The sequence below is a fragment of the Rhamphochromis sp. 'chilingali' genome (assembly GCF_963969265.1).
Source record: "Rhamphochromis sp. 'chilingali' genome assembly, chromosome: 7".
Classification (NCBI taxonomy): domain Eukaryota; kingdom Metazoa; phylum Chordata; class Actinopteri; order Cichliformes; family Cichlidae; genus Rhamphochromis; species Rhamphochromis sp. 'chilingali'.
In genome coordinates, this window is record NC_137934.1 from 29,761,641 (window position 1) to 29,789,397 (window position 27,757).

At 37.9% G+C, this 27,757-nt stretch overlaps 1 protein-coding gene across 1 annotated transcript; it reads right to left on the reverse strand.

The window, feature by feature from the left end:
* On the reverse strand, positions 1 to 26,541 carry rgs8 (regulator of G protein signaling 8). The gene is made up of 5 exons (XM_080887615.1): positions 26,427 to 26,541; positions 6,967 to 7,080; positions 5,273 to 5,334; positions 1,564 to 1,730; positions 1 to 975 (listed from the first exon to the last, which is right to left on the reverse strand). Exons 2-5 carry the CDS (start codon positions 7,065 to 7,067, stop codon positions 781 to 783), a joined length of 525 nt encoding a protein of 174 aa, XP_080743741.1. The 5' UTR covers positions 7,068 to 7,080; positions 26,427 to 26,541; the 3' UTR covers positions 1 to 780.
* Positions 26,542 to 27,757: the final 1,216 nt, after the last annotated feature.

Sequence of the window (27,757 nt, forward strand, 5' to 3'; positions counted from 1 at the left end):
CACACGCGCGCACGCACACACACACACACACACACACACACACACACACACACACACACACACACACACACACACACACACACACACACACACACACACACACGTACACAGATATGTTCTTGGTCATAATCCAACTACTTGCTGTGATATGAAGTTTGGTGTCTGGTCTCTCAAGTCTAAGGACCATTGTGAAATCACAGGTTCACAGTTGGTCACAACTGTACTTCCATGTAGTGATCAAGCAGTAACAATCCAGAGGTGCACATGGAGATTACCATAAAGGTTTTCTTTTGCTTTTAGGACTATTTGAACAACTCATTTGATTTCTTTATTGACTGTAAAGTTTCTTTATTACAGAAATGCATATATCAATTCAAACCACCACTTACCAGTCTCTATTTGAGTCTTTTATTTGAGTCTATAGCCTATAATCACATAGTGCATGACTGATATAAAAATAAATAACTTACATAGCTAAAGAACTAACAAAACATAGCAAATATTGTGATAACTATCATTATTGCATGATACTGTACTTTTATTTTGATATTTCAGACAGATTGCTCAGCAAACCATTAGCTTATAATCATCCACACTCATTGTATTGTATATTGCAGTCCACAGAGACACGTTTTATCTAGAGGGATTGCATGCATGGAGCTGGTGTTGATAAAGGAAACAGTCAAGCAGGTCACCCCCATCCTTGCAGATTCACAGTATTAAGAGATTTCAAAGGATAAATGATCTACAGTAAAGGTCCAGTTTTATTGCCACTGTTTGTCAAACAGACCTTCGTTGTCCTCGCGCTTGTGCCCTGTTGACTATATCCTGGTACATCTTGGACCTGAGAAACCGTGGGTAGGAGTCTTTCTCCATGAGGCTGTAGATTTTACCTTGGACTTCATTGAGGCTGGTTGGGGTGGGATCCGCCAGGCTCTGCTTAGTCTTCTCCCTGGTACGGTAGTCAATGTTAATCTGCCAGGACAAAGAGAGGAAAGAATAATTTTGAAGAAAAGAGTCATTTACTTTCATTAATGTAATAGTCAGTTTGTTAATTTGTCATAATGAATAATAAAATGTCCCCCTTAACTACATGCATGAACCTTCTCTGACGTCTTCTTCTTTTCCTCCTGCCTGGCAGCTCCATATGCAACATCCTTTTCCCAAAATATGCACTATCCATACTCTCCAGTATATGTGCAACCAATCTTGGTCTTATCTCTCTTTGCCTACAAATTTTGTCTACAAACCACTCAACCTGAGTGGTCAGTCCCATCTTGGTCAGTCCCAGTGGACATCTTAGGATCCTCAGCGCTGCCACCTTTAGTGCCAGCTTCTGTCTTTTTGTCAGTGACACTGCCAAACCATCATAGCAGGTCTCACTACCATCTTGTAAATCTTCCCTTTCAGTCTTGCTGCTATCCTTCCTTGTCATACATCACTATCCTGTTACCATGATAAGAATCTTTTAATTTCTTTTGACTGGGTTTATCATGGGTTTAAAGTAGTGAATCATGGGTTTAAAATTAATAGTCAAGTCTGTAGAAAACTGCATTAACTCACCTCTCTTGGTGCCTGAACCTCAACAAACTCCTTAAATATCTTGTTTGCTTTTGACACCAGCTTAGCTGAGCTCTTGATTTTTTTGTAGTCTTCACAGGCCATCCAAAACTCAATATTCTCATCACTGAATTCTGACTTAAGAAATGTCCGGAAAGCTGCCAGCCCATCTGAGAACAAAAAAAAAAAAAAAAGAATCAAAAAGTTAAAGAATGTAAAATATAAAAACACATAAGACTCACGTTTCTGTACAGCAGCTCATTTTACCCTTTATTATCTTTTGGTGTATGATGAACATAAGCAGGAAATTGTATTATAGTTACAGCATAAATAAATCAGAACAAAATATTCCAACAAAGAGAACACATTTTTGGCAGCCAAGATAAGTGAGTAATTAATGTGCTCCCTGTTGACATTATGAGAAGTGGGGCATGTTTTTCTATGTGCCTGTGTCATGCTGACATGTCATTTCCGCCCTTTCTGCTGTTTACCTCTTAACACAGTGCAATGCAACAATACTGTTTTGATTGGCCTCGAACAGCATATACGCTTACTGTGGTGCTTAAAAATTTGTAAACACATTACAATTTTTTGTTCTACTTACCAACAAAAGCATGAGAAAAAAAATCTTACATTTTTTTTTCCAAAAAAAAGGAGAACTCAATTAAACCAAATGAGACAAAAAGTATCACACTTCATTTATTTGAGGATGACTGACAGAAGAATATGAATATGTTTTCTGTATCATTTGGGACCTCGTTCATCACAAATGAGTGCGAGAACTGGAGCTAAACATTTCCAGTAAAAATCACTGTTGGATATCAACTTAATGGACATTTTGCCATATTTGTCTCTAAACAAGTATAGGATGATGTCAGGTTTTTGCACATGAACTGTTACGTTTAGGTCGTTTTGCAGATTTTTTGTGTTATTTGAAGGTTGTTTGTAGATAAATGAAACAAAAGTAAACCTGTTTTACGTTAAAGATACACGAGCAATCCACTTCTATGGCTATATAAGCACTAACAAGCACATAGGCACAATTCTAGGTTCCTGTTAGACACCATCACCAGACTTCTTACCCCTGCTCAATCTGGTTTTCCTACCATGACTGTGATTTTTATTTTTTATTTTTTTGCTGGTAAGGTCAATGGTATCAGATCACAGTTCAAGCCAGGAACCTTCCAATCTGTCCAAGTGTCTCAGCCCACCCCATTGTCTGAGTTTTATCCTATTTCCATGACAGATCTGCCAGATATAGTTTGCATATGTGCACTTCTTCATGCCCAATTGATATTCGTTGCAAATGAGGTTCTACTTATCACCTCCACCTCCTGTCCATTATCAGCCTGTCTCTATCTTCTGTGTGCATGCCAGATTTTTTTAAAACAGTCACTGTCATCCTTTTGCTTTAAAACCTCTCCCCAGATCCCACCATTTCAGACATTTACAGCCCATTTCGAAACCTCCATCAATTTGCTAAATCCTTAAGAAAGTCGTGGACCATAAGTTACATATTTCTCCTGTCCTAACCCTTTTAGACATTTCTGGTACAGAAACATTAACGTTTTTTTCCTCTCGGTATTTTTTCTCCTAATCTGTTATGCATAAAAAAAGGTATTGCTTGTTATTTTGTTCTAACAAGTCACATATAGCTAACAGTGCCCACAGGTTGAATGCATCCAGATGAAACACACAGTATTCTTTTTAAAGCAAATTAAGGTTAATAATTTGCTTACAAATTACAGGAACATCCAGCACTCTGTTCCTATTGATTTAACATCACTTATGTAATCCAAATATGTGTGTGTTTGTATCTACATTTTGTAGTGTGCTGCTCTAATGCTTGGTCAGTGGAAACAGGATGCACAGGTGCATCACGCTCCCTGTGTCTAGGGAAATCCTCTAGTTTTGCCTGGGAAACATTATTTTGTTGTGTGTCAAACTGATGTGTTATGTCATAACCTCAATTTTAATGAAGCTGTTCAAGTGAGTATGACTTTTCAAGACTACCATTTGTTAGCCTAGTGTTATGGAGTTCATCACTGAACAAAACTGGGATGCAGCTGTTGCCACCCACCCTTTGGACTCCAACGCTTATTAATTTTTGCAAAAATCTTGTCCAAAACACGCTAATAACTACACGCATATTACTGACTTGTTAATATTTCAGTGTCTATTAACTGACAGCAATCTTAAAAGTGCAAGTAACACCGTGCAACAAGGATACATTGATTTGGATAGCACTTCAGTTTTGGTGTATGTATGAGAATTATGGTGTGTTTTAAAGTCTTGTTCTTTATTGTCTTTGCTGATGAAATGATGAGGAAACAACAGAGGGAAATATGTGTTTTTTAATCTGCCAGGTTTGTAACTGCTCATAAACCCTGGTATCTTTCACCTGGAAAAGCCCTAAATTGTACCGTATGTAAAGATGAATGAATTTCATATAATTGTACTAAGAACAGAATTCACAGACACCCAGCTAAAGCATTCACCTAGCATTTCAATTAAAAAACAAAAAAAGAGGGTAACTGTGGATTGACATTTAGTTAGCAAGGACACTAAAAATAAAGATGGTCCTGGGTGAACTTTAAAAAAGTGAAATGATACAATGATGGACACCCTAAACCTTTCCTGTAATCGAACTACTGGGATAATCACGTTATGGTTTTAGACATTCATCATTCACCCAATATCCAGCAGTTCAAGCTCACTCATCTTTGGTTATATTCATGTATAACAAAACAATGATTTTAATTATTTGAGACAATATTTGGCAAATGAATTGGCAAAAAAAGACAAACAAATAGCTAGTTATAACCTCATGTGTTTCTTTATCAAAATTTTTTTTTATAGTATTTCTCTCACCTTGCTACAGATACTGACACATTATTGCCACAATCATTGGTCATATAACTGGACAGGTATACAGTGTTTTTATTACCATTTTTAGGGAAGCATATGTTGTAAATTGTGTGCTTGATCTATGTACATGTATGCATACGTACAATAAGGAAGACAAAGCTGTCAGCTCATCAAATGTTACTTGGGGGTCAACAGTCCCAAAGGTATCATTAAACTCATCCAGTACTAGTTGACTGACCCAAGATTTTGAGTTGTTCCAGGAAACGTGGATAGGACCTCAATCAGCCTAGATTAAACGTTCACTTCCTACAAACAACGATTGATTTCTATATCAGTAAAAAAAAATTGATTTGACCTTTGAGGTTCAGCAAGACACGAGCATCCTAATTGTAGGAGGAAAATGTTCGAATTTGATTTGAGTTGATCCGACTCTCACCAAATGAATGTGCCCTTTACTCTTTTAGTTTAGAGTTTTCTGTCAAAGATGCTACGTCACATGGCTTGTCAGCAGAAAATAAATCCATGACCCATTTGTGCAGACAGACATGTGAGTTGTGAGTGCGTGCTGCTGTCTTTTTGGTCCAAGGGGAAGGTCAAAGACGAGGATGTGACTCATTATGCGGCACGGACTCTTAACAACAAAGAAATGACACACTTGCATAACATGGGCTTGAGAGGAGAACAGTAAAATTTGTTTTTCCTGAGTGAAAAAAGGAAAGTATTAACGAAACTGGTAGGGGCTTGTTTACTTCTGTATAAGGTGGCTTTCATTTTCTTGGGGCTGGCTATGAGTGTTCTGTGCAGTATGAACTGTTCCCTCAGAAAATAGAAAGTGTTCACTTACACTTATGAGTGAGGAGGCTATCGAATGATTCAGACCATCGAACAACTTCATCGGTTGATAGTCTGATGGAGAGAAAGACAAAAAGAAGTGCCTCAATTACATGCTAATCAACAACTATGCTTTAATGCATTTTGAGTCCCCTGCAGTGTTTTATATAAATTCTTGAATGGCAACTGAGTTTAATGCATGATTAATTCCTCCTCATACTAATTCTTCTTCTCAAGGCCATAAAATATTTCAAATAACAGGTTACTTTTAAAGATTGGAGGAGACAACAGAGCTACAATTAAATGATTAATGTCTTCCACAGCATGTGCAAAGCAGTCTGAAATATTTTAAAACAATGCCACAAGTTACTTTAGTGAGGATGTGTTAGAACATCTGACAGTGTACCTTTTTTCCAACTGGCCAAAATAATATTTACTTGATTACTACTAGCCTAAGTGCAAAAAGGTCTATGCTAAACAGACAATTATGCTGTACAGTTTGCTCTGTCTGTGCGTTCAGCTCATACAGTTAATGACATTGAGAAAAGATTTTTAAAAAATGGGGTATTTATTTATATATATATATATATATATATATATATATATATATATATATATGAAGATAAATATGGAACTCAATGTCCATTTATATGCAGCAACATGTAAGTAAGTAATCTATATATGATTAAGGGACTGTGTGTTTCATTGTCAAAAGAATAAAAATCATAAAAAGTGGCATGCAAGATTAAATTCAATGAAATACTTTGTAAGCAGATCTATAAAAGAGGACTTTTTCATTTCCACCATGAATCTGTATTTACATGCATTATGGTGAACCTGTACATATGAGTAACATGCACCTGACAAAGAAATTTCTTGGACATGCTTTAAAAAAAGACTGGAAGGTTGGCTAGATCAATTCACACGGCTTGAAATGCCATCGCCTAACATACATTTAGAAGGTTACTGATCCAACATTAAAGTTTTGATGTAACCCCAAAGTACAGTAAGCTTGACTTCATAATATGTCATATGATATAATGTAATTTCGAGGCCGTAAACACAATTTGGAAATACCAAAAATGGTTATATTTAACATTATATAATATTATTATATTATTTTGATATATTACATGTCATTGTGGTGAAATTAAACTGACCAAAGACAATGTTATAAAATGCTATACATGCTATAAATTTCAGCCAGTTGATAGGTGGGTGCTAGGCAATATGATGATATCATAATATCTGATATAGATAAGAATCAGACAGTTTCGAAGCCTAAAGTGCATTTGTTTGCCAACTTAGGTTGGGCAGACAAACAAACAATGGTTTAGTGCAGCAGTAACATTCATACAGTCATTACAGCGGGACATGCACCGCTGAAGTTATCTCCTCTAGTAAATGCCAAGGGTGATTCTTGCAAATATGTTATGACTTAGGACTTGCATTAATAATAATAACTATAATAATAAAAATAATACTTGTGTCATTCTCAGAATATATAATACTTTTGCCGACATACTGCTCAAATGGAAAGCAATAAATTACATTCATATCACCTCAAATTAAAGAAAGTCTTAAAGGCAACTTTTCCTTGAAAGGTCTGATAATTCTAATTATTTCACACAACAACAGGTCAAGCACAAAAATAATTTGTAGTCTTATAAAACCAGCACAGGAAGGCTTGTTTTCTGGCAAACTCACTTCAGACACCTGGCTGTGGTTTCGTGGGCTGGAGGCAGGAATTCTGAGAAGTCATTGTAGGAGTCAGATTTGTGGGACAGGCAGCCTAGTCTGGTCTTCATGGTGCAAATCTTGCTGAAAAAGAACACAGTATTTAATGGTTTTCAACATTTATTTTTTAAATCATGAAAACTGACTTTTGCATCATTTTCCATATTGTCTTGGTACTTTGCAAGAGTCGCCACTTTATGTAACACTACCTGCATCAGGACTGAACCTGTGCTCCAAAATCATTCACAGCACTTTAACCACAACACAACTCCAACCTTCTCCACTGGACCCCCTCCCCCCAACCCCTTCTTGCTTTTCCCTGTGCCATGCTATTTATAATATACCAGAAACACCTCTGCTATCAAGAACCTTGCTCTTACATAGTTGCTGTTGCCAAGGTGGCTAATCATATGTTTTGTCTTTGCGTAATTGGGCTGTTCCTTCAGATGATGTATTTATGTTCTCAAATGTTGATGGATGGCCTGCTGAATAAGCTGATCATAAAGAAACAAGATGCAGGCCAACTGAATCCAAAAGACAGGACTAAACATGGACAACAGGTGCAACTCCATATGCAATGGCTCTGCCTCATTCAGAATGAAGCTTCAAACATCACTGATACCCAACTTCCCTTCCTGAGAAGGTGTTTTGGTGTGGCTGTATAATGCACGTAATGCAAAGTTTAAAATGATTTTCACAGAGTGTGAAAAGTAAAGATTTTTCATTTTTCAATTTTTCTGATCATTTTACCTGCACTATAGATAATAAAACAAATAAAAAATTTATTTTTGCCGCTATTCTGCTCATCATCTTATTTATTACCATTAAACCAATCACAGTGAAAGAACTCCCACCCAATAGCTAGGCTTATTTGTGATTTCTCTATAAATGTATCATGTTTATAGTATTTAGATGACCATTCAACATGTGGGGAGTCTTTAAAAGCCCCACTGTGTATTAACACTCACCCCACCCCCATCGCCCACACCCAACCCCCAACAAAAGAAAAAAACAGCATCTCTCATGGACCACACTGAAACAAACCATATCTCCATCTCTCATCACAGTCTGTCCTGTTTCATTTGTACACTGCTGCTGCCATGTACAATTTGTCACTGTTCTGCCTCTGGGACAGATGGGTCACTCCAGATGGGGCATGGTTATAAAGATGCTGTTTTTTAAAAGTAAGTCTATACGGATAGTCTCAATAAACTGTTATTAAGTCTCAGTGTTGTCATTAGTACTACTTACTTCCTTACGTAATTTTAACTGTAAAATGCTACTGTGCTTAAATACTGTGTATTTAAATCCAGTGATGTCTGTCATCACTGAGGAAAAGACGTACCCTAACTAATAATTCTATGCTATATTTATTATATATTATATATTTGTGTAATTTGGCTTTCACCATGTCTTGATATTGTAGATCATTCATTAAATTTCAGATTTTAATTTTCATAAAATACTTAGTTTGCTAACTGGAAAAAAGCTAAACTAGTTATCTATCAGTTGTTATACATTACATGAACAAAAATACTGAGCTACCTACACGTTACACCTGGAGAAGCTGCTCTGCCGTGGAAGCTCATACTACGAAGCTCCCAGCACACAGTTTTTGTCCCGATGTGAATGCCAAGAGGAGTTTTGGAGAAACATTGGTGACTTTATGTGGCTTTTTTTCTTGGTGACTGAGTTGTTGTCGTTGGTAAACACTTCCACTTCCACACATACATTTGAGCATGGAACACACAAATGGACTTATTGTTTGCAAATACAGACTCAGTGACTAGGTTCTTGATTCTATTCAACTGTGGCACCTTTGTGACTGAAAAACCTTGAATCCAAAGATAAAGAGGTGCGGAAAAGTATCATTGTCCCTACCGTCTTTGACACTTTACCAGATGATTGCATGACTTTTGTTTTATCTGTAATAAAAGCCAAATAAAGTCACTCTTTGTTTGTTTCCAGTCTTTCAGCTGATCTACGGTAAACAGCTGCTGACAGTAGCACGTATTTGGGTAAAGATTTGTCTTGTCCACTCACTTTGTTGCAGTGTTACATCTACAGGATGTTTGCTTGGCTTTGGTGATAGTCCTGGTTTGTAAACATTTCCAGATTGGGCTACTTTATTAGACACTGTTGAGCTTTAGAATGACTCAAGCAGCTTGTGTCTCCATCCTTCTTTCCATTATAGTAGTCCATCCATCATAAAAAGCCATTATCCCAGTTTAGTGTCCCTTTTTCTTTGATGATATCAGTGCAGCAGAGGAGTTGGAGCACTGGATTGTTTTGATGTTTGGACCTTGAAGTGGGAACATTGCATGAAATGTACTGTTTATTAGCTGACCGAAATCCATTTGCTGGACATAATGGGCTTCGTCCACCACATGAATTCCAAAGCTCTTTAAAATATCACTTTTTGTTTTCCATCTATCCACTCCTGGGTGTTTTGAGGGGTTGCATGCATGTAAGAGAGTGTACGTTCACTTATGTTTGGGCTGCACTAATGCAGAAGGTTTGTGGTATTGCTATTTAATGAAATTTGTTCAGCACTCTGCCATTAAGTGTAAGAGGTAAGTCAGTGAAATAAATCTATGTTCACAGAGGAGAACATGAGGTTACAAAACAATCAATGAAACCTAGAAGATTGTGCACTGACAGATTTGTTAGGGTTTCAGTTAAGAGTTAATGCTCTGTCAAAAACCTTTTCTATTCATCAAACGTAAATCTAAATAAAGACTGTAGGCGGGTTGTTTCAGATGCACTGCAGATGTGATGCAGCTTGCCCCAGAAACGCCCAAGTTATATATCGGATGTTATATATAAAACAAATCCACTCAACTAGAAAGGCAGCTTATGTGTCATCTATATGAGTCATAATCTCAAGGTGCACTTAACACAAGGTATTATTGAAAATTCATTTTCAGAGAGGAAAGCTAAAATAATAGGCAGGGATATTTTAAACATGATAGACTATGTATAGACTTGTAGTTAAGTAAAGATCACTAGTGAGGGCTGAGTTGTGCGTCAGTAGTTAGGAACATTAAAAAAAAAGACTGATGTTAGAATGAAACAAATATAGCAATAACACCAGAAAGATTAAACTTTAAAATATCACATGACAAATTTGTAATGTCATTTTTTAAATCAAAATTGTCAAATTTAGTGGCTGTTAAGCAGCTTTTACACACAATTTCCCCCACAAGATGATGCAACGCTTTAAACCTATTAACATCCACCAGATTGCTGCCGATTCCTCTGATGCAGTAGGAGCATTTGGTCTCATTAAGCTAAAGAAACATAGTTTCAGATACTTAAACATACTTCCCTTTAAGCTCTCTTACATGTGTTTTGGCCTTGCAGTTCTTCACTTGTAGGATTTTGATTTGGATCTGCCATATAGGTGAAGATTTCATAAGAGTTGATGTGTATATAAGCAACCAATTGAAATATATGAGCTTAAGTGTTCAATGGTAATAGGATTGGTAAATTCCATCACCTGGATGGAAATGTACATGTGTCAAGTAGCCTTAAATCAGGTGTGGAACACGGAAACATAGATCTATACATTGCAGAAGGTGCTAACTTTTTTTTTTTTTTTATCACTGAAGTAATGTAATCACCAAATCCATTTACTTGTGTATATGTTTGATTCAAACCCGTTTTCAGTTCCAAGCTGAAATGAAAGCATAATGTATTTCTATTTAGTACTGTCTGTTATTAAATTCAATTTGGGAATACTTATTCATATTCAGCAACATAGTCATTTCTATTCCATTTTAATTTTGACTTACATTATTAAAAAGCTTAGCTTTGTCTCATATTTTCTTGGCTTAAAAGAATAACCAGGCTGTTTCTTTGAGATTAAAATCAAATGTTTTTCACATTTTATTTAATTCTATTAGTGGCAGAGGGCGTGCACAGGGCATTTAGGTGTGTGGAAACAGCAAAAGGTAATGCACATGCTTTCCTACATGAATAATAAAACAATAGTGTTTATAAGCTCCTCTTTTACAAATATTATATTTGCCAAGCAGTTTGTGGCAATAAATATCTAACGTAATCAGCTGCTTCTTCAATAAATTTCAATAAATGCTGCAAGTAAACCCCAAATCCACTTGCTGCAGGTGCTGTAAAGTAAGAGACCTTCTAGCCAGCAGAGCAAACGGTGCACTGCAGTCAACAGAGTCGTGTTTGCAGTGATGAACTTTTCAAATGTAGTAGCATGGCCTACTAGTAAATCACAAAAGTGTTGTTCACTCAAACAGGTGATTAAAAAAAGGAAATGAGTGAACATCCTTAGGTGTCAATTAATAATAGTAGTAATTAATTAATAATAGTCTGTGAGTGAATTTTACAAAAGCAGTATAAAAGTGAGAAAACTGAGAAGGGTGCACTTAGCAGACATAAACAATGACGCAAAGCTGCAAGACTCACAACAAATCTCACTTAAAATGCTCTCCAAGAGAATGAAGACTAGTTAGAGAATTGATTGGGATTCAATCCATTTTAGTGGTGCACAAGAAACCAGATCTGCCAAGGTTAGAGCACAAATGGGGAGTGTCGACATTACTTATTTGCTACTTTACTTAACATAATTTGTAGAAACCAAGTGTAACGGTGGACCCAAGAAATACCAGCCGGAGCGACTTTGACAATGCAGAAACCTTTTATTAAACTCGGGGTAACGTGGACACATATACTCCGCACTCTCTTTCTCTGCTGTCACCTCCGTCTCCGTCTGTCACTGCCAACACATAAAGAGACACAATCACTGTCAGATCCCAGCACACCTGTTCACCCCGCCCCTGCGCCGCCCCGGGAGCTCACTGCGTCACGCCTCCTCTGCAGCTGGCCAAGGACCACACCCACGCCACACCAAGCTATGCTTTTAAATGGCACTTCCTGCAAAACAGTGCAGTCATTTAATCATCCCCTTTATGATCAGTGAAAATGAAAGGTTATTTCATGCAGATTGCATAATATATTGAACATATTGCCTTTAGATCGCAATTAGTGATTTAAATTGAAACGCATCTGGTCATGAATTCATGTTTGGCAATAATACTCGAGCATTTAAATTTGAAATACTGGCACGTTAGGCAGCAGCTTTCATCCATTAGAAACTATGCATTATAGTTAGATTTTGTTTGTGTGCCCGTGCCATTCTTTAGCAGGCAGAGGCCATCAAGTGAAATTGATAAGGAGAGACATTTATATATTGATAAGCTTGTTTGGTGAGTGATAAAATTGTCAGTATCATGGCAACAGATGCCCTCCTCCTGTCTTTTCTCCCTGCCTCTTCTTTGTTTAGACAAATCTGTATGTCCGTGGCTGTTGTGAGGTACATTCTTCATCTGCAGTATGATGCAGACACGTGCTGCTGCTACCACTGAGCTATTTATAAAAACCCCTGACAAATCCGTGTAGTCAGGGGGAAGCAGTGCATGTTCTATTCAGCCATGCAGCAAGGCTGGCTCCTGGAGGAAGGAGGCTAAAAACAGCAACAGCGCTCGAATGCCTCGGATACACACAAGTACGCCTCGTGAATCTAAAAGTACAGGAAGCATCCGCTAGACTTCCAGTGTCTGAGTTCCCTGGTGGGGTTGGTGGATTAAGATGTTAAAATGTAGATCATGGAAGCTGCGACTGTGTGTGTGTATGTATATGAATATTCTTTGATGTTACCTAACTTGGTGCAATGCAGGTTTTAAGACGTCTCTCCATGTCCTCATTTTTGCATGCCGACAAGAAACACTCTGCAGTTCTATACACTGTATGTGTGTAGTATCAGCTTTTAAACAAATCCTGTAAAAAGGGATTAGATTGATGTACATATAGCATATTCATCCAAAGATTTTCTACTAGTCAGCATGCTGGTGTATATTGGTAAAATGCATTTATTTGGTGCTAAGGAGAGGGACCGTATTGATTAAAAAATTTATGTTGTACTATTCTATACACTGCATGACCGCGTAGGGTACATGTACAGGGCCCTGGTGACTATGTCGGCAGTGACGCTGCGTTGACGTTAAAAGCAGAGGGCATGCGTGTCAGGTCATCTCTCAAGTTAAGAGAAGATAATCTTATGCACAGGTCACATCCCTGCTCTTGTTCCTGTTGAGTGCCAGTAAAAATAGCAGCCTGTCAAGTTAAAGTTTTATACATTGCTCTTACATTTTCTTCCTGCTTCCGAGCCCATCTCACAGCATACGTCATACTGTTTCGGCACTCTGTTTTGCTAAAAGACACTCACACTTTATTCCAACATTTATATGTTTCCCATTATTGTAAAGTTATTGTTTTCCACCATAGGTTTGTCTCTTCTTGATTGCCACTACTGCTATTCTGCGTCTACTTCTACTTTTAGAAGTACTCTAAAAATTGAAAATAAAAACTCTAGAAATCCTACAATACTGTGTCACCTCTCCAAAGCCAGACATCCATCTAACAACCCATGCATCCATCCATACTCGACTGCTTATCCAACTAGGGTGTTGAATTTATCTGAAAGTGTGGTCTCCATGTCTACCATCATGGACAGGTTACCAATGCCTAAAACTCTACCCTGAATATCAAATGTTTAGTCTAATTTAAAAAAAATTAAAAATCAAAGCTCATAATAAGAGCTAAGAGGATTAAAATAAGTAATTATTTTGAAAATATGTCTCATTTTGAAAATATATTTTCAAAAATATATTCATTCAAAAACACTCTTTTAAATAAGAGCCTTAAAAGAAAAAATAAGACAATCATATAAAGTAACGTAAAATGTGTAACAACATTAACTCCCAATGCTTTGTAGAGCTCACATTGTGTGACAGGTCATTCCAGTTCCAGTAAGAGCTGTCTATCTTGCCATTAAATTAAAGAAACAACTCTGAATATGTCACTGTCTAGGCCACACATAACACTGATTGAAATAATGAGGAACTGTTTCACTTTTAGCAGGGTGACTCAGCCTTCCCACTATTTGTTAGTATTATATAAAACCTTTTAAACCCCAGACCATGTTAGATGTCAGTAAAATGGTCTTGGTTTCTCTCTCACTCTCAAAAACCTCAATAAACCTTATTATGAGGGGAACTCTTACACTGATTACTTAGGACATGAGACTTGTTAAGGTTGTTCCTGAGTGGTTCATGTGCCAAAATAACCAGCTGCTGTAGTTCTATTTTTGTAAATTATATAATATGGACACTTTTTGCTCCTCGGCTCAGTCTGTTGTGTATAGTCATGTTCATAATAGAGCCATCCTTTAAAAACAATGATTTTGCAGTGTCTGTAGTACTGTCATTAATAATCATCATAAAGAAAAGCATTTGAAAAATATATAGTTATTATTATATGCCTATTTTATATGATATTTATATTACATAAACAATATATTATGCAATGTTACTTATGCTATTATTTTTTCACTCATAAAAAAAAATCTTAGTTCTTTGTCTCAGTATCACCACATCACAATATCATTTGAGTACTTCACATCCACACAGGAACTGGCATTCACACATCTTTTAATTAATGGATCTATGAGTTGCTTAATTACTCCACTCACTCACTGTCAGCCTTACACTCACTCTTTTTCACACACATTAAGGAAAGTGTACAGTTGCTTATGTTATCTCTGCAGAACCACTTATGCATCCTGGCTGATTTGCTTCTGTGGCACTGTGTCACCTTGATGTGTGTGTGTGGACCTCTCGCGCTTTAGAGAACAAGTCAAAAATACTCTTTAACGATTCAGCAAGTTCTTCTGGACCAAGTATGGCAAGAAAAATCACACAGAATCTTTTTATGTACATACATTTAGTACATAGATAGAAGGAGAAATGCTACTGGAGTGCTAATATTATGCTTAAATTATTAGTGAAGAAACAACAAAAGAAAGTATTTTCTTTTGTCATTCAAATCCCCAAAGTACTAGAAAACTCTCAAATATTGGCTAGTCTGCTGCCAAATGTCACAATCAAAGTGCGATTGTTTGTCTAGCTCTACTCTCCATTCATTACATAAGCCTGTTTTTGCTGTTTTCGGGCTAATTAAGATGCACTGTGACTCAGATGACAAGTTATAAGGGTGACTTCTCGGCAGTTCAGCTTTGGCAAGTCCATCCATGTCCGTTCCCTCTCTGCTGCAAACTTGTCAGATTTGATACTTGAGTCACAGTAGCACAGCTGTGGTCTTGCACTTGTGCCTTCGCCTGTGTGCATTTGTGTACACTTGGCCACGAGAGCGGAAAACCGACTGCCCACAGAAGTATGTGTCAGACCATCTGATGTGTTGCCACCTTTAGCAACAACAGAAAGAGAAATCATGGCCGATTTCCGTTTTATTACTGGTCTCAGGACAGGCCAATTCACAACATGCATTGCCCTGAAGAACTGTTAGCTGCCATTCTGTTCCAGAAATGTCTGCAGACTAGATTCTTTCTGTTGTCAGAATTGAAAGCCAGTTCAACAAAAAAATGAATAGGTGATAATCAAAGTGTTAAAGAGAAAATAAGGACTGTTTTCTGATATAGAGTTAAGTCTATATATGTTTGGACACTGAAAAAAGTTTCGTTTTTTTAGCTGGTTACAGAAACATATTTGGCCTGGAGTTGATTTGAGGTGTGGTGTATATTTTGCTATGGACAGACAACATTCAGTCAAAGGAGGTCCCCATGCAGGTGAAAAAAGCCACCCTTAGGCTACAAAAATTGAGAGAAATTGCTACAATAGTAGCAGTGGCCAAATCTACAATTTGGTACATCCTGTGAAAGAATGAAAGCACTGGTGAACTCGGGAATGCAAAAAGACCTGGATGTCCACAGAAGACAACAGTGGTGAATGATCACAGAAGTGAACAACACTCTGAAGGAGTATCTACCAAGCCTACCATAAAGAAAAGATGGCATGAAAGTAAATACAGAGAGTTCACTGCAAGGTGCAAGTCACTCATTTCCTTTTATTCATTTATAAAGCACATTTAATAACAACAGGGCGTTGACCAAAGTGCTGTACAACATAACAATTAAACAGTGACATTAACAACAACAACTGACAAAAATTAAAAACAGATTAGGATAAAAGAATTGGTAACTCTCCTACTGTTTCGAAAGCCAGAGTAAAAAAATATGTTTTAAGATGCGATTTAAAAAGAGTAACAGTTGGGGCCTTTCTAATGTGGAGAGGTAGATCGTTCCACATTTTCGGTGCCACAACTGCAAATGCCCGATCTCCTCTATGAACCATCCTAGACTTATGTAAAGTAAGGAGCAGTGTTGGGGAGTAACGGAATACATGTACCGCCGTTACGTATTTAAAATACAAAATATGAGTAACTGTATTCCGTTACAGTTACAGTTTAAAAAGGTGGTATTCAGAATACAGTTACTTTTTTGAAATAAATGGATTACACGGCGGTACTTTCCTGTTTCATATTGTTTGGGTTTTGTTTGACAGCTACGTTCTGTTGTTCCAGGTGGCAGCGTTGCGGTTGCCATGGTTACAGGGCGACGCTCTCTCTCTCTCTGCGACTGTGTGTTTCCTGGGTGAGAGAGCGCCTTTTCATTGTTGTTGTTGTTGTGCTAAGCTAACAGGCAGAATGCTACAAGCATAGCTCTAAAGAATGTAGCATCATGGGCAATGTAGTCCGTGTTGCAGGGAGAATGGACTGCCATACACGTTATGGGTCTGTGAGCGCGAGGAGGGCGAAAAAGGGGAGTGGAAAGGTACGAGTTGTCATCGAGGAAAAACGGGAGCTGGAAGCATGTAAATATAATAATAACCACTGCAGCCAAGAAGAGCACCTGACGAGCCCAGTTGTAAGTAAGCTATTAAGACTCGACTGTACACCGTGTTCATGTTTTCCTCCAAAAACAATAAGTTCCGTTGGAGCAGCCTTTCAACGCCTCTCTCTGTCTCTCGCAATAAAAGTTGACCCAGACAACAAAGTAAAGCTAGTTTTCGGCTACGAGCCGACAGGGACCCCGCCGTATTAGTCAGAGGTCCCTTTACTACAGTTCGGAGTCGCGGACCTTCAGTAATAGTAATAAATCACACAGCAATAGTACATTCACGTTGTTGTAAAAAGCATGATAATATATTAAGTAATCCAAAGTATTCAGAATACGTTACTCTCATTGAGTAACGTAACGGAATACGTTACAGAATACATTTTGGGGCATGTATTCTGTATTCTGTAATGGAATACATTTTAAACGTAACCTTCCCAACACTGGTAAGGAGTAGGTGATCACTTGATCGAAGGGCTCTAGAGGCCGTATACAGCTGCACAAGGTCAGACAAATAGTCCGGTGCCTGGCCATTTAGCACTTTATAAGTTAAAAGTAAGATTTTGAATTTAATTCTAAAACGCACTGGAAACCAATGAAGGGAAACAAGCACCGGAGTAATATGTTGGTGTTTCTTCACACGAGTCAAAAGGCGAGCTGCAGCATTCTGTACAAGTTGGAGCCGGGCCAAGCTGGACTGACCGACACCCACATACAGTGAATTGCAGTAATCCAGTTGAGATAAAACAAACGCATGAATTGCTCGTTCCAAGTTTCTAAAGGATAGAAAAGATCTCACTTTGGATAGGAGCCTTAATTTAAAAAAGGACCGCTGGACAACTGAATTAATTTGTTTCTCAAATGTAAGTTTGCTATTCAAGAGAACCCCCAGGTTTTTTTACATGCATTTTAACAGCACATGTTAGGTTACATAAGTCCAAATCTGGGGCATTGAAATTACAGCTTGGTCCAAAAATAATTACCTCTGTTTTTTCCTCGTTGAAGGTAAGAAAGTTTGAGGCCATCCAGGTTTTAACTTCGTCGAGAGATTTGACTAACGATTCCATGGGCGTAGAGGTGTTTCTATTAAACCGAAGATAAATCTGGGTGTCATCGGCATATGAGTGAAAGCAGATGTTATGTTTCCTAAAGATTAGACCTAGGGGTAACATATAGATTGAAAAAAGAATTGGGCCTAACACGGATCCCTGCGGGACACCACAAGTAAAAGGAGCTGGGGAAGAAATAAAATCATCAAGGCTCACGGAAAAAGTCCTCTTGGAGAGGTACGACCTAAACCATTCCAAGGGGATACCTTTGATGCTCCAAATGGGAGATCAGAATGCTGTGGTCAACAGTATCAAAGGCTGCAGTTAAGTCTAGGAGCAGGAGCACGGCTGGGTCTCCTGAGTCAGTGATTAATAAAATATCATTAAGTATTTTTAAGAGGGCAGTTTCTGTGCTGTGGTGGGTTTTGAAGCCCGACTGGAACTTCTCAAAAATATGATGACTGTTTAGAAAGGATTGTAGCTGCTCAAATACAATCCTTTCTAGCATTTTTGACAGAAACGGTAGCTTGGAGACAGGTCTAAAATGAGCAAAAACAGAAGAATCAAGATTCGGTTTTTTAAGCACTGGCTGCACTACAGCGTGCTTGTATCCAGTTGGTACTACTCCAGAGCTGAGACTGCTATTAAAAATAGTTAAAATGTCAGGACCGACTACCTTAATAATCTTTTTTAGAAAATGGGTTGGGACTCCATCTGAGGGGCAGGATGATGTCTTTATGCTATTGCAAAGCTCTTCTACCTGGTTAAGACATGCAGCCTCAAACTGGTCAAAAGCAGCTGAGGGGGTATATGTTAATGAGACATTATACAGCGATGGGATAGATGTAGATCGAAGCCTTTCTATCTTATTAATAAAAAACTGCAAGAATCTATCGCAAGTTTCAATGGAGCTATCTATATGGAAAGTGGGGGAGATATTCAAGACCAATTCAATAACTGAGAAAAGAGTTCGGGGGTTATTAGAGTTGGTCTCAATAATGCTTGCGAGAAACTTAGATTTTTCGGCTTTTACGATGGCTTGATATCTAGATAGGCTCTCTCTCAGCAGCAGGAAAGAGACTTGTAACTTGTCTTTTTTCCATTTTCGTTCAGCCTTCCTGCACTGTCGCCTAGCTGATCGAGTTGAGTCGTTTATCCACGGGTCTGAGTAAGCTGTTGATCGCACTGATTTAAATGGAGCGATCTCATCAAGAATAGTCTCATAAGCCTCAAGAATAGAAAGGCTGGATTGGACTTTGCTAAAAATATCTAAAAATAAATAAATAAATAAAAAAATCAAACAGCACAGTTCTGGGAAACCATTGTTTGGAAAGATGAAACCAAGATCAGCCTCTACCAGAATGATGGAAAGTATGGAGAAGGCGTGGAACTGCTCATGGTCTAAAGCATATCACGTCATCTGTAAAACACGGTGGAGGCAGTGTGATGGCTTGGACGTGCACTGTGACACTAGTGTTTATTGATAATGTGATAAAGGACAGAAGCAACCGATGGAAAATGTAAAGTGCAAAGAAGTGGAATATTATTGAATGCCCAATTTAGTCACATGATCTTAATCCAACTGAGCATGCATTTTACTTCTTGAAGACTAAACTTCACACATAAAGACCACAAACAAACAGCAGCTGCGGTGAAGGCCTGGCCGAGTATTAAAAAGGAGGAAACCCAGCATCTGGTGACATCCATGAGCTTAAGACTTGCCAGCAAAAGTTTTCAACCAAGCATTAGAAATGGCCAATTTATTTTTAGTTATTTAATTTGTTTTTTTGTTCACATGTGAATTTTGTTCCATTCCATTTTCCGATAACTTTGGTGAATGCTGTTTACAGTAAAGTCTGTTGGATTTAAGGCAGTGTTTCCCACTGTAATTCCATTGTATTGTACTGTGGCATGCTTTTATGCATAACAGCAACTCGAAATGTAGAGGGAATGTAGAGAGGTTGTACAATGGTAAATTAATGAGTGAATGAACTGTGAAGGATAGAAGAAAAAAAATATTAAAATACTACAGCAAGTAACTGGGTAGCTGTGTGGACAGCACTAAAAGAGGAGCACAGAAAATGCTCTGCAGTAGAAACGGTACTAAGAAAAAGCATGAGAAAATACAAAACAGGGACAGATGTAAGCAATCCAATGGGCCAAACATACATTTATGAAATCTAGGTGTGATGTGCGGTTGTCTGTCCCTGTGTGTTGGCCCTGCGACAGACTGGTGACCTGTCCAGGGTGTACCCCGCCTCTCGCCCTATGACAGCTGGGATAGGCTCCAGCGCCCCCCGCGACCCTGAAAAGGATAAGCGGAAGCGAATGGGATGGATGGATGGTTTAATTGTTTTGGGTCCATTTTTCTGATTCTTTTTCTTTCTGTTGGATTCATCATTTTATTATAACTTATTCTATTTATGACTGATAACTTAGACATCGCCATAAAAATGAATGGGTCTATATATAGTCACACCCATAAGCTAAAGTTGCATGTACAGTTGTGTTGATATGTAGCGAACCTTGATGTTGTTGCAAAATCAGCAAAAAAAAGAAAGAAATCCTATTATCTTTTCTTGGTTAGTCAAATAGCTTTAAAACTACAATTATCTGCCCTCTTTTGTGCCTTAAAAAATGTCATATCATTGTTATTATTATTATTCTTTTCTTGCATTTAGAACTTTGTAGTCATGGACTTTTACATCTTCCATCTCAGAAGCAACATTCTAAAAGCAATAATGAGTTCTAAAACTCCTCTCAGGTTGCCGACCCCTGACCTAGGTGCTTATTATGGGTTCATTAAGTTGATTAAGCTCATGGTAAATCAACCTTATGATTAACAATTAACTTAATCAGATACATTAATAAAAAAAACTGCAGAGTTTGGTGATACTTTTCTTTGGCAATGTTTTGCTTTATAAGTACAGCTATTAAATATTTTGCATTACATATACAATATTACACACATACAGACACTTTCATGCTTTTTTATACCAAAGTCGACCCCAGCAACAGCTGATGATTAGTTTTCTAAAATTTTCATTTAGTTAATCATGTTCCATAACGCCACAGTTCCTCAGTCCGCCAAGGCCTGCCATGAGAACACCTGAGCTCATTACTCACCTCACGACTCAACCTGGGGTAAGAACTGCCCAGGGGCTTTTCAGTACATAACACCCTGTTACTATTTTCATCTTCCTTTTACTCAAAAAAGTACATTCATGTACGGTCAGATTATTGTCACTTCCCTGCTGCAGGCTTCTCTTTTTTAGTTTATTGTGTAGGAACATAATCTGTGTTCACTTCACAAGCTCCAGCGGATTATAACTTAATCTCAGACAGAATACAAATGTACAGCACTGACCATTTAAGGGCACAGAACATTATCTGTTATTGCAGTTAGTTTAGGATCCTGAAAAAAAAGACCCATCTGTTTTATGAGTGCTACTACACTTTTCATGTCAAGCGAATATATAATGACACGCACAATTTTGGTCACCCACAGTTTGGTCAAAAGTTCATTGGCTGTGAGTGTATATGTAAAGGCTGACCTGAGCAGCACTGCTCTTTTATTTCCATCTTTTACAGTTTCAAAGTAACAAAGAAGGAAGATTGCTTGAAGCAAATGTTTGGGCACACTGCATGGTCTGTACTTAGTAACCGTCCCCCTCACCCCCAGCAAGTATCACAGCTTGTAAACAGTTTTTGTAACAGCCAAGAGTTCTTCTTGTCTGGGGGAATGTTAACCCACTTTTCCTGAAAAGTGCTAGTTATGTGAGAATTTTTGGGCCATCTTGCATGCACTGACCTTTAAAGGTCTATTTTCAGATTTTCAAATCTGATGTGTGGTGTATTGCAAATTAGAGGCTTAGAGAGTTTTGGCACCCCTTTTGCAAACATTTGCTTTTTCCTGCTGAAATATACTATATTTAAATACCTTCCTTTACAGAACTTGTTTGCAAAATGGAACAAGCTTGTTTAGAACTTTACTTGATAGTTCCTAATTTTGTGGCGAGAATGCACAAAGCCTTGATATTTTTCCAAATGTGGCTGAGTGATGGACCAGAACACCACCAACCTGGATTCTCATAAGCTCTTTTACAGTTAACTGGAGAAGCAGTTCTCCAGAAAAGATCCCTCTGTCTTCTGAATCTCCAACCTTGACACCTCACTGCTATGTCTTCATTACATTATCAGGTGAGGAAAGGGCTGACTAAAAAGGTTTTACTATCATTGTATAGCCTTATGTCTTTTGGAGTCCAATTCTTACTTAACCTATACAACAAAGACATTAGAAGAGTGGGGTTGCTGATTTCAGTTATAAGCACTTCAATGGCATGCCATTCTTTATTTCTTTGTTTATTTTTTTAAATTTTATAGGACTCTACATGCACTTTTAATGTTTTATGTTGGCAGCTGAAATTAATGTTATGGACTGTCATCACTGAGTTAGATAAAAGCTTCAAAAAAAGATGTCTGAATGTGGTTCAAAGATGGCTGCAGGAGCTGCAAGACAGACTTGTAGAAAGAATTAGTTTGGACTGAGGAGAAACAGAGATGTTCTTTTGGACCAATATTAGAAATTTAGATGATTCATTGTATTATGCACGTTGGAAATAAAGACAGTGATTTACATTGAACAGTCAAATTCTTATTTTTCTATTCCCCTTAAAAAATAAAGTTCCAAGAAGAAAGATGAAGATTCTTGAAAGTTACAAAGAAAGAAGTGAATGTAATGTAATATGAAAACACTGAAATAATTAAAAAGACAATTATTGGTGTGGGTGTCCTACCGTCCTTGCTCAAACATATTAGACATATAGTATGATAGATTGATATTTTGGGGGACTCATCACAGGAACCCTCTTTGGTGTCTCCTAATTTCAAAATTACTCACGTACACTCGTCACCACTTTTGTGCATCAATATGATCAACTTCTAAAGACCTCTACAAGTACAAACTAAAATATTGAGGAGCATTATAATTTCCTTAGCCCAGAATTAGAACAGTGCAGTTCATTGAAGCAGTTTGCTGCTCTGAGGGATAATTCATTCCGATTTTGATGCTGCTGTAGCAAAAGCATTTTGACCGGTGTACATTGGCTATCAGGGATAATGCTAATAGTTAACGTGGCACTAATGGTTTTGTCCACCTAGGTGCTTATTATGGGTTCATTAAGTTGATTAAGCTCATGGTAAATCAACCTTATGATTAACAATAAACTTAATCAGATACATTAATAAACCAACTGCAGAGTTTAGTGATACTTTTCTTTGGCAATGTTTTGCTTTATAAGTACAGCTATTAAATATTTTGCATTACATATACAATATTACACACATACAGACACACAGACACTTTCATGCTTTTTTATACCAAAGTCGACCCCAGCAACAGCTGATGATTAGTTTTCTGTCAAAGCATTGCTGATCTTGAAATTTTAGGTATTCACACCGACTGTGATAACCTGGTATGCCTCTTGAAATCCTTACATTCTGTGCTTTAATAATCTGTTACACATCTTTGCTTTCACCTCCCACAGTTCTCAAGTGACCACTGGGAGCCCTTACCACTGTCACTCACCTCGGGTGTAAAGGGAGGGCAAACAAGGCTGCCCAGTCGTTGGCCAAGTATTTATCTCAGAGCTATGTCAGATTACACTCAAGTAAATCTGCTTGTCACTGGCTGCACAGAACTATTAAAAGCACACGCATGTTTAGGATGATAAGGGCACGGCAATGACTTGCATTAGCTAGTGGAGAACATTTTGCTTAGTGATAAAATTAGAGCTTGTCATCTCCTGTGGGCTAAATCTGAAAATGATGAGATGTGACTAGACTAGAGTTTTTTTTTCTTCTGTTTTTTTCACCACTGTGTCTTTTTTCTCACAGTAGGCTAGTCTAGTGTTTTGTGTTTTGTCTTGCTTTACCTGGGTTCATTGGCCTAAGTGTCAAAACGCTTTGTTCGGTTAACTGCTCACTACTACAGGCTGTAAGCGTGTCTCTTTTTCTCAGCCCGCCTTCAGTCATTTTTGTAATCAGTTTGTTACAGAGACTTATTTTGAATTGTAGAAAATCTGATTCACTCCTAGGCCTCATATTGTGTCTACTAAAAGCATTTCATTTCAGCAGGATTTAAAACTGTGTTTCATACAAATGTAACAAGAATACGCTGACTTCCATTGCTGAGCTACAGTGGTGCACTTGTGGTGACAATGCTAATTTTAAAAAATATGTGATTTTCTTCAATCTTATAAAAAAGATTACAGTACAACAGAACTGTTAACATGTTCTGCAAAATGCATTATGGTGATTGTACTTTATTTGTAGAGGCAATGTCAGACAATCATACAATAACATAAAACTAATGTGTTAAGTCAAATAATCTTTTATGGGAAATGTAATGCCAAGGGATTAGGCCTTTTTTTTCTTCTTTTTTTGTGACAACTGGCAGCTGGGACAGGCACAGAACATGAGGACAGAGAGCAAAGAGAATGAAACGTGACAGAATTCCCTCACTGGAATTGAACTGGGTACATTGCATAATGCTCACCTTAAATCACTGGTGCACAGGGACACAATTCTGGCATATGCTCTATCGACACAACAGTGTTGTACAAATACGAATACATTGATTAGTGTGTAATAACATCTTCCCAAAAAACTTCTTCATCCTCATACACTTGAAAATAATCCATTAAAAATACCTAAGAGCAGGCATTTGTGAAAGTCAACATGTTGCCCCGCCCATCTTGAATACAGTGACTGCAATACAGTGATGGGCACTGGAACTCTGTCTAATCACATTGTATCCAAATAACAACAGACTGGACACATACTGTAAGTAGTTCTTATAGGCATTTGTGTGGCATGAAGGCAAATTTTAATTCATGCCTGCACTTTCTGACTCAGGATATGAAGGCTCATACCTATGATGAATTGGAACCTCTTCTCAAATGATGAAACAAAGAAGCAAAAACGTGAAGCCAGAGGATCTACATAAAGCATTATCCTCTTCCTTCTCATCTGAAACTTCATATCCTGAACTGAATTCAGGACTCTAACACATAAAAACATGCATAAACGTACTCATTTATTATTACTGTCAAAATTAGGTATTGTCAGCAGATTAGACATGTGACCCACCTGTCACTGAACAGCTGACAAGGACAAAAAACACAAAACAAAACAGAACAACAACAGCAACTGGTTATAAGCTAACGTGTTAGCTAATTTTAGCCAGTGTGCTAAAAATTAGTTTTTCCCTCTGATAAACAGTTTCATTACATTTTCACATAGTATGTAACTTATTAGTTAAGTGTTCCTTCAAGAACATTAACAACAAAGTTTCACTAACTAAGGGTAATAGAATCTCCTTCCCCACCCAACATATTGACACTGCAAACATACTGATACATTGCAAACATAGTGGCCTACACCCACTACAGAAAAACTGGAGGCAGAGTTGATTGTCCTATACTGGCCACAAGGATAATGCACTTTAGTTAGGAGTAATAAGCTAACAGAATTCAGTTGACTGCAATTTGCAATACACTGACATCTTTTGGTGAGATTTTACACAGTGTACCTTTACTACTATTACTACTGCCCAAAAAACACTCACGGTAGCATCGTTAAAACTGACTAATCTAAACTTTACTAGTGCTGTCAGCGTTAATCTCGTTAAAATAACGTTAAATTGTTTGCCCCATTCCCAACAAACTGCATGTGTTTGCACATTTTTTGATTGAAATGACTAAATGCATTTCTACTGGGGGTTAATGTTCTTTTTTTTTTTTTACTTTGCCCATCCAGAGTCTAGAACCACCACTGACAGGATGTGAAGCCTCCCTTCCAATGTAGAGATCCTACTATTAAAAAAGATTATCAGTATGACTCTCAGAAAATAGGGTTTCCTCGTCAAGTACAAGTAAAAATGGCTAAAGGTTCACAGAGGAAAATGATAGAAATTTAAAAAAAAAGAAGTCATTCCATATTTTAGGGGGAATTGACCCTTTGTTAATAAAATCAATGGCTGAAAAAAGGTAATAAGGATTAAAAGGAGTTTAGGAAGGTTCAGGATGCAGCCTCACCCTCAGATGCCACTTGTGTAGACTTCAAAACCCTTCTCCGTTATTGATAGCAGTGCTGAGTGACATTTACTGGACTGAAAAGCCCTCAGAGCTACCAGAATCAAGGGAGGGAAAGTGGGAGGGTGTGAACTGATTTTCAGGAGTGCTTACAGGAAACGGAATTGAAAGCATGTGAAAATAAGAAAACACTTAGGAAGACATTTAGACTGGCAGTGTACACAAACACTCCTTAAAATTAGCTGCATGACACTGATGTTCATAACTTCAATTACTCTCCCATAATAGTTTCATTAGTGTTTCCAATATTAGCCCCAAAGACGTCATATCACTTAGACAACAGTGTTCTCCCTGATTTACTAGTAAGCCTCCATTCAAAGCTACACATAATAATCCATGCTGTGAACCATCAAGAATAACAAAGACCTAGATAATGCCTGGAGCTCGGTGTCTACAACAGAATTACATAACACTCTGTCACCCAATAAATTAATATGGATCCTTTACCTTGAGTCCGGTGTGAGAGAGCAGCTGGACTCTTTCTCCCCCTCTTTTTTATCACTGCCTATCCCCAACGTGCCTTTTGGCTGAACGCAGCCTCCGTCTAGCCAATGCTGTTGTGTATTTGTTTGAAACTGTACTGCTCAGCACTGAAGATATCTAGTGTTTCTGATGCCAGTGAGTGGGAGCTACATGCGGCATGCTCATTGGTGTGAAATTGTGAGGTGGGGGGGAGAGAGCAGCTGAGATGGATGGAGGCAGAGAGTGGGGCTGGAAACAGAGAGAGAGTCGTAGGGGAGGAGAGCTTTGTTTTCATGGGGAAATCTCCAAGGACAGCCCAGAGCACATCTGTGGAGAGGAGAGGTGCTATTCGGTGATGTCAGTGAGGTTGCGTTTGAAAAGATGGGAACGTAAATGTAGCACAGGAATACAGCTGTGCGTGGCTACTGATGCCTAAGGTTGACTACCCAAAATTCTCAAGAGGAAACTAAAACTATTTGTTTGAAATTAACACTCTAAGAACTGTTGAAATTGGTTTGATTGTGAGATATTTTAGGACATTAGGACGATAGCAACAGAATTATCATTCAATCATTTAATTTTTTTTTTTTGTAATTTTCTTACAGTTTTCTCTCACTTTTTCTGGCCAGGAAACTGCATATGAAATTCAACCATTTTAATATAGCGTTTAATACTTGCCTAAGCCTCTGTGATTAATAAAGCATTTTGATGCTGATTTACATGATCAGCATAAAAGACAATCACTTTAATGTCCGTCCTCTGAATCACTAGAAGCTGTGCATCCGAACGAACTAAAATAAATAAATAAAGATTACGTAACCCAAAACCTAGTGTACACTCAGGAAAACTGGAACAATGATGATAACATGATTTGGTAGTCAACGGAAGCCCAGTTATCTATGCGTATGTGCAATTTTGGATAAAACATAAAGACAATGTGTGGAAGAAGTGGGATTGCACCTTCACTTGTTTGTAAGCCAAAAGCATATGGAAAACGGCACATGACAAGCTTAGGGCACATAGATGCGAGTGAAAGTGAAAATTATTTGTCTTACTGCAACGTGAAGAGAAAGATAAGATCTGCAAGGAACTGAGAGTGTGAAGAAGGCAGTCTGGCTGAGAACCAATAATTCTTGCTGCTGAATAGGCAACTAAGTGTTATATAAAATCACACACATGCACGCATATGCACATGGACGCACACACACACACAAAGCAGTTAAACAGCACTGCCTACGTGCACATGCTCTGAGTTTCCTCCCGTCTCGTTTTCTCCAGCTTTGGATGTGCACTCACACATGGGTAAACGGTGTTAC

Coding starts and splice junctions, on each gene's coding strand:
- rgs8 (XM_080887615.1), bottom strand. CDS start 7,067: ATGAAGACCAGACTAGGCTGCCTGTCCCACAAATCTGACTCCTACAAT. Junction 5,335..6,966: donor ACCACAGCCAGGTGTCTGAA/GTGAGTTTGCCA, acceptor TCTCTCCATCAG/ACTATCAACCGATGAAGTTG. Junction 1,731..5,272: donor TAGCCTCCTCACTCATAAGT/GTAAGTGAACAC, acceptor TTTTGTTCTCAG/ATGGGCTGGCAGCTTTCCGG.